The sequence below is a fragment of the Salvelinus sp. IW2-2015 genome, linkage group LG27 (genome assembly GCF_002910315.2).
Source record: "Salvelinus sp. IW2-2015 linkage group LG27, ASM291031v2, whole genome shotgun sequence".
Classification (NCBI taxonomy): Eukaryota; Metazoa; Chordata; class Actinopteri; order Salmoniformes; family Salmonidae; genus Salvelinus; species Salvelinus sp. IW2-2015.
In genome coordinates, this window is record NC_036867.1 from 37,938,054 (window position 1) to 37,945,846 (window position 7,793).

At 45.5% G+C, this 7,793-nt stretch overlaps 1 protein-coding gene across 1 annotated transcript in view; it reads right to left on the reverse strand.

Moving 5' to 3' along the window:
• Window positions 1-3,716: 3,716 nt before the first annotated feature.
• The window catches only part of keap1a (kelch-like ECH-associated protein 1a), a 24,015-nt gene continuing 19,938 nt past the window's right edge, over window positions 3,717-7,793 (reverse strand). Inside the window, exons 12-15 of the mRNA XM_070435568.1 lie at window positions 7,154-7,191; window positions 6,847-6,972; window positions 6,642-6,706; window positions 3,717-6,580 (exon numbers count right to left, since the gene is read on the reverse strand). Of these exons, the coding sequence (XP_070291669.1) occupies window positions 6,489-6,580; window positions 6,642-6,706; window positions 6,847-6,972; window positions 7,154-7,191 (321 nt within the window). The 3' untranslated portion in view covers window positions 3,717-6,488. The remainder of the gene's footprint in view (window positions 6,581-6,641; window positions 6,707-6,846; window positions 6,973-7,153; window positions 7,192-7,793) is intronic.

A 7,793-nucleotide genomic window follows, 5' to 3' on the forward strand; every position in this document is an offset into this window, starting at 1 on the left:
CAATCTACGAGAACAGAGACATACACACACACACGAGAACACACTATAAGCACACACACACATAGTACTGTCCTCCACCGTCAGCTTGGCTATCGTCTGTGTCGAAACCCTGGGGAAAGACAAGGGGACTTGCACAGTGTGGTCAACATCCCCTAGCATGCGGTCCTCTATTAGGCGTCCACAGAGTGGACCTGATACTTGCTGGCAGTAGGCAAGGTACAGCTAGCCTGCCATAGACCAGCCTGTAATAAACTGGGTGAAGAGAGTCTATATATATATAATTGTCAGTCCTTGATAACTAACACGAGAAGAAGTAATACCTAACGGACTGTGTTGGCGGGAATCCTTGTGGTCTAAACAATTCAAATAGTGCACGTGTTGTTCGTGTGTGTGTTGTGTGTCTGTGTATTGTGTGTGTTTGTGTGTGTTGTGTTGTGCTATGTGGTGTGAGAGAGAGGAAGAGAAAAAGGAATACCAAACACAACCTTGATGCCAAAAAGATATAATCTGCCATTTTGCAGCATCCTTCTGTCATTTAGTATCTGGTCTGGTGTACTCGATTGGTTCTCCTATACTTGTTCACTCATATTCTAACAAGTTTTTGGAGCACTACATACATTGGCGCGTGGACACTACAAACATCACGAATCAAATTTCAATATATTTTATTTTAGTTGAGTTCGCCTTTTGAGATTATGAGAACTATTTTTCCCAGCTGATGTCACAAGTGCTAACAAACAGCCTAAAACCACAAAACAGCAAGCAATGCAGATGTAAGAAGCACCGTGGACTGGGAAAACTCCCTAGCCAACTAGAAAGGAAACCTAGAAGGAACCAAAAACTCTGAGGTGTGGCCACCTTCTTCTGGCTGGAGAAATTCACACACAGGCCTGCAGCTTGCACGTAACAACTGAAAAAGTTACATGCTAAGCTAGCAGCTTAACGTTAGGCACTACTTACTTTACAAACAAGAATAAGATAGCCAGTTAGCTAACGTGACCATTGATTTGGAATACACCAGGAAATTCGTCACACTCGTTTGCGTAGGAGTTGTGGTCGTAGGTTGGCAAAGTACTTAATTCTCTTCATACATGACATAAATAATATTCCTTTATGTCTCCCATTCAAAAACTGACTATATTACTCCTGTGGGTTTCTTTTCTATAATGTTCCCGTAAATGAAGCCTGGCATTGTGGTTCCATTCTTGTCACGACAAAAAGCTCTACGCTTCCCACTATTCAAAAATCCAACAACAACCATACGGCACCGTACCTAACTACTACGAGTGGTTGTCAATGGTTAGCGGACCCCTTTCTCATTCAATTCTCCTCGCCTTCGTGCATCTATTGAGCGCCATTCTGAACTGGACATCTCACACACTCAACTCCCCTGACCCTTCCCCACTTCCCATGGCCTAATCCAAGATGGTGACACTTCACCGCAATCTTCCGATCACTCTCTCGAAAGTGATTGCTCCGACTTAGCACTGTTTTACCCCTCGCATTCAACCCGCCTCTAACCCCTACTACCGTTACCCTTACCCTCCTTTAATCCACCTGCCACTCATCCTTCTCTCTCCATTATAACCCCCACTTACCACATCCATCTGAAAACAGTCACCCTCCCTGTACGACCAGTGGCAGTTTACTCATACCATCACGTGATCCACGGCGTGCCGTAACCCTAAACATCCACTGACGGGGCCGGTTGAAAAACCAGCCCCTACCTATCATCCTCTGCTAACTCCTTCCCCACCTCTCTCATCTCCCTATCCACACTCCCTCACTCTCCTCCGAAAGACGTCCCTTCCCACCTTCATCCTCCTATCTCTTACCTCGCTCTCTGTCGCTCCTTTACCGTCGGAAGGGTCTCTCACTTTCCTGTCCAACGCGCCTTCCCCTCGTCTCCTTCGACCCTCCGTCGTGCCCAATCTGCCCGAGGTTGGTGCAATGGAGAGACTATGGACACAGTTAACTTAAACTGGATCACCAAATCACGCTGAATAATCAACCTTCACTGCTTTACCTTAATCCACATTCCCTTAAACCCCCTAGCAACGTACCCCTAACTAACCTAACTGTAAACATCTAATGAAGGTGCGCTCAGGCCTCCTCGTTCTGGACGGCTGGCCGCCTGGGTGGAGGGTACACGTGGTGTGGAAAAACGGGCACAGAGGTGGAGAGGCAAATATGGGTGAGAGGTCCGACAACAAAACGACGCGACTACAAATGTCTCCACGCAACAATTACGAGCAAGGGCTAATAATACCAGGAAAAAAAAAATCGAAAGATACCTCTCACTACCTTCCCATTCCTTTCCTTGAACCTACTCACCTCTGCTCTACATGCCGTCACAATGATCAATTCCTCAAACTCTCCTTTCCACCGTCAATCTCTACTCCTTCCTACCACCTATAGCCCTTGTTCCTACCTTACCAACATCCACATCACCGCTAAAGGAATGCCAGTGAACCTTTGCACATAACCCTAACACTCGCTTTCTACTAGGCTAATTACTGAATCCCAGCCTCTCTCGTGCCTCTGTGCCACCTACCCCTCTCCTCCTTCCACCTCTCCTTTCTCCTTCCAACTCCTCCCTCTCTCCTTCCTTCTTCCATCCTCCCGTCTCTACTTCCTTTCCACCTCCTCCATCTCTCCTTGTTCCACTCCTCCCTCTCTCCTCCTTCCACCTCCTCCTCTCTCCTCCTTCACCTCCTCCCTCTCTCCTTCCACCTCCTCTCTCTCCTCCTCTCCACCTCCTCTCTCTCCTCCTTCCACCTCCTCCTCCTCACTCCTCTTCCACCTCCTCTCTCTCCTCCTTCCATTCCTCTCTCTCTCTCTCCTTCCACCTCCTTTCTCCTCCTCCTTTCCCCCCCTCCCTTTTCTCTACTCTCTCTCCTTCCACCTCCTCTCTCTCCTCCTCCTTCCACCTCCTCTCTCTCCTCCTCCTTCCACCTCTCTCGTCTCTCTCTCCTCCCATTTCCACTCTCTTTCAGTCAAATATACACACTTTTAGTGCTCATCGTTCCCCTCTTATCAGGGACCGATTCAGATCTCAGGTGTGAGACCTGGGACACCAGGTGAACGCTGCCCTGGCTAGTCAGTGAAGTGAGGAACGAAAACCAGCAGTACTAGAGACCTGGAGGTTTGAATGTGAATATGCCTGACCCTAAAGACTCCTACTGAACACACACAGAGATAACATCAGCTAGCACAGAGGGGGAGGGGTCGCACAGGCACATACACAGAGAGATAAGTAAACAGTTGTCTGACGTAAACCAGTGGTGACTAACGCTGTGACGTCTACTAAACAGTCCTATGACCATGGTTAGAATACAGAATGAACAATACGCTTGAATGTGTCCTGTTGTTATGTGTGACTGTTATGTGCCCTGTTGTGTTCCCATCCCTCTAGTCTTTGGTAGTAGTCTTCCTCCACCTAGTGGTGGTTAACCAACATGCTCCCACAGTGACTAGGCTCTACTGCAGCGCAGCAAGAGAAATTAAGCACACGTTTTAATACCTCTGGGCCCTGGTCAAAAATATGCCACTATAAATTGAATAGGGTGCCATTTGTAACGCAAACTATGTGAGGTCAGAGAGAGAACTGTCTTCATTTCAGCTTCTCTGGAGCTTCCTCCTATGATGTGGACAAGACAACAAACAGTGTATGTGAACTATAATAAGGTGGACTTGGATTATGAAAACACTGCATGTGAAAAACTGCTAGATTTATGGTCAGAGTTGTTGATAGAGAGAGGGGACATGATGGCACAGTCAATTAGAAGAGTCTCTGAGAAGTTCTGTAGCAAAATAGATTCCATTAAATTACTAGAGGGGCTATGTCATAAACCCTCAAAGTTCCAGAATAGAGTGAAAATGGCAGCCATTGTGGTCAGGGAGAAAACCAAACCAGTCTAATTGGAATTAATGGCAGTAAAGGCATAATCCTGGTTTTATGTATGCTGGAAAATTTAAGTAAGGAATGTGATATATTGGAAATTATGTAATACTGTCAACCTAAAATATTGTCATATAATCATAAATACAGTTTATATGGGTTTTATACCATTTGCAGTAAAAAAAAAAAACTAAAATATATGTAAACAGACCATCAATGTCTACATTTGTTTTCTTGGAAAACAGAGTGATATTATATGATACAATACCAGTACTTGTTGCATTTACAACTTGTCTAAATCCTATCATCTACTGATTTGAGGCAGTGTATTGCTGTGGATTGGATGCATTGTTTAAATGGAATGTTGGCATATTGGCAATTAATTTGAAACATTTATGGAATCATTCCTCTAAAATTAGTTGGCAAGCAAACACACAGAGTGCAGATAAATTCTTCAAATTCATTATTTGACACTATCTTATCACAGCACTGGCAAACCATGGTCGACAAACTCCCTGACCAAAATGTCTGACCTTTATCTGTAAGATTTAGACAAGTTGTAAATGCAACAAGTACTGATATGGTATCACTCTGTTTTCCAAGAAAACAAATGTAGACATTGATGGTCTGTTTACATATATTTTAGTGTTTGAAATTTTGCAAAACTTTTCAAAATCAAAAGTAACAGTCAGTATCTGGTGTGGTTACCAGCTGCATTAAGTACTGCAGTGCATCTCCTCTTCATAAACTACACCAAATTTGCCAGTTCTTGCTGCGAGATGTTACCCTACTCTTCCACCAAGCCCTCACCCTCCGATCCAACAGGTCCCAGACGTGCTCAATGGGATTGAGATCCGGGATCTTCGCTGACCATGGCAGAACACTGATATTCCTGTCTTGCAGGAAATCACGCACAGAACGAGCAGTATGGCTGGTGGCATTGTCATGCTGGAGGGTCATGTCAGGATGAGCCTGCAGGAAGGGTACCACATGAGGGAGGAGGATGTCTTCCATATAACGCATAGCGTTGAGATTGCCTGCAATGACAACAAGCTCAATCCGATGATGCTGTGACACACCGCCCCAGACCATGACAGACCCTCCACCTCCAAATCGATCGCGCTCCAGAATATCAGTGTAAAGCTTATTCCTTCGACGATAAATGCAAATCCGACCATCACCCCCGGTGAGACAAAAACACAACTCGTCAGTGAAGAGCACTTTTTGCCAGTCCTGCCTGATCCAGCGACGGTGGGTTTGTGCCCATAGGCGACGTTGTTGCCGGTGATGTCTGGTGAAGATCTGCCTTACAACAGGCCTACAAGCCCTGTCCAGCCTCTCTCAGCCTATTGCGGACAGTCTGAGCACTAATGGAGGGATTGTGTGTTCCTGGTGTAACTCGGGCAGTTGTTGTTGCCACCCTGTACCTGTCCCGCAGGTGTGATGTTCGGATGTACCGATCCTGTGCAAGTCTTGTTACACGTGGTCTGCCAATACGAGGACGATCAGCTGTCCATCCTGTCTCCCTGTAGCACCGTCTTAGGCGTCTCACAGTACGGACATTGCAATTTATTGCCCTGGCCACATCTGCAGTCCTCATGCCTCCTTGCAGCATGCCTAAGGCACGTTCATGCAGATAAGCAGGGACCCTGGGCGTCTTTCTTTTGGTGTTTTTCAGAGTCAGTAGAAAGGCCTCTTTAGTGTCCTAAGTTTTCATAAATGTGACCTTAATTGCTAACCGTCTATAAGCTGTTAGTGTCTTAATGACCGTTCCACAGGTGCATGTTCATTAATTGTTTATGGTTCATTGAACAAGCATGGGAAACAGTGTTTAAACCCTTTACAATGAAGATCTGTGAAGTTATTTGGATTTTTACGAATTATCTTTGAAAGACAAGGTCCTGAAAAAGGGACGTTTCTTTTTTTGATGAGTTTACATACAAATATCTTCACATGGTGATGTTTCTATTAGCTAGTTAAAAACACAAACTGTTCGTTCTTAACATTTGAAAAATGGCTCTTAAATTCACTGTGATTACAGTCAGTTGGGTCTTTGTATCTGAAAGATCTTACTCTAACCTCATGATGTACCCTTGGAATGTGTCATGGCTGCTGTTGTCGAAATAAGTAATGTGAGTCTTATAAAGTTAGGTGTTCCTTAAATTTAAGTTGATACATTTAAAAAATAAATTGTTACCAATGCAATTGTCTTCTGTTTGGGAGTGACAGCCCATTTAGTGATTCAGGCAATGTGTCTTATAATGGCATCATACGAAGGTTCATGTCCATTCTAGTATTCTAACTCCTAACTCTATGTCTGTAGCACCCTAATAATGGTGAGGTCACTTTGAAGTCATTGTGAGGTCACTTCCTCCCCCTGGTCCACTTCCTACTGACTCCACATAGAATTAGAATGATCAGAACAGACATTCCTGATTAATGCAAACTTTGTGGCTTTGGATAAAAGTGATCTAAGAGCTTTGTCCTTTCTACTCATTCTAATTCTATTGCAACAAGTCCTGCTCTGCCGCCATGTTGAGTCAGATATAAAAAGAGTTATGATGAGTCATGTCTCCTCGCTCTAACTCTATGTCACTTCCTCTTCTTCCTCCTCGGGCAGGTTGCCAGGGCAGGGCTCCATTGTTACTGCGGCGGCCATTCCACTGCGTCCTAGCAACACTGGCTGGTGTCAGGGTGGTAACTCTCAACACTGGCTGGTGTCAGGGCGGTAACTCTCAACACTGGCTGGTGTCAGGGCAGTAACTCTCAACACTGGACAGAAACCCTGTGGCATTAAAACCACCAGGAGGCAGGAGGGAGGGAGGGAGGAGGAGAGAAAGGGAAACAGGATGAGTGAATCCAAGGCTCAGGAGGAGCAACATGGTATCTGGTTCTAAAGTTGGCCAAACTCTCCAGAGAGATGGCAGGTTTCTCCAGACTCACCCAGTATGAAGATGCGTCCCTGGTAGATGGTGACCCCGTGAGCGCTGCGGCAGTGCTGCATGGAGGCCACTGGCTCCCACACATCTCTGGTTACACTGTACCTCTCCATGGAGCTGAGCATGACCGTCATACCCTCCTACTGCATACTGCATACGAGTCCACACACACAGAGGGAGAAACGTTATCCACACACTTTGACAGGTGTATACACACACACACCGTCCGCTGCGTACAGTAGTCATGGGGGCCAGTTGGTGCCAGGTGTTGGAATCGGGGTGGAACCTCTCTGCTGTGTTCCAGCGGTTCTGGCCATCGAACCCCCCCACCACGTAGAGAACCCCCACAACCTGCTACCCCCGCTCCCAGATGGGCAACTGACACGGGGCTCACAAACACCCAGCAGTTCGCCTCTGGGTCATACCTGGCGGAGAGAGAGAAAATGTATGGTGGTTGTTGCCTTAAAGCTGCAATGTGTAACTTTTTAGGCGTGCCCGACCAAATTCACATAGAAATGCCAGTTAAAGAAAGCAAATCTAAGAAGCAGTAGATCTGCTCTATGTGTGTTATTTCTATGCTTCCCTGTCTTAAGTTTCGCTTTTGCATCTTTTACTTTGGGTTTTGTACACCAGCTTCGAACAGCTGAAAATACAATATTTTTGGTTATGTAAAATATATTTCACAGCGGTTTAGATGGTACAATGATTCTCTACACTATACTTGCTTGTTTTGTCACATAAATTGAAATTAGGCAAACTATTAGAATTTCTGCAATCAGGAAATGGTGGAGCGATTTCTGCATAGTGCAACTTTAATGCTCATCATCATGACCTGAGTGCATGGAACTGTAGGAGCTATCAGAGTGTGAGTTTGATAGTATAACTAACTCATTGTATAGGAGCCAGGTAACGTACAGTGGATTAACTAAAGCTGCCAGCTTTGTGCAGTGTCT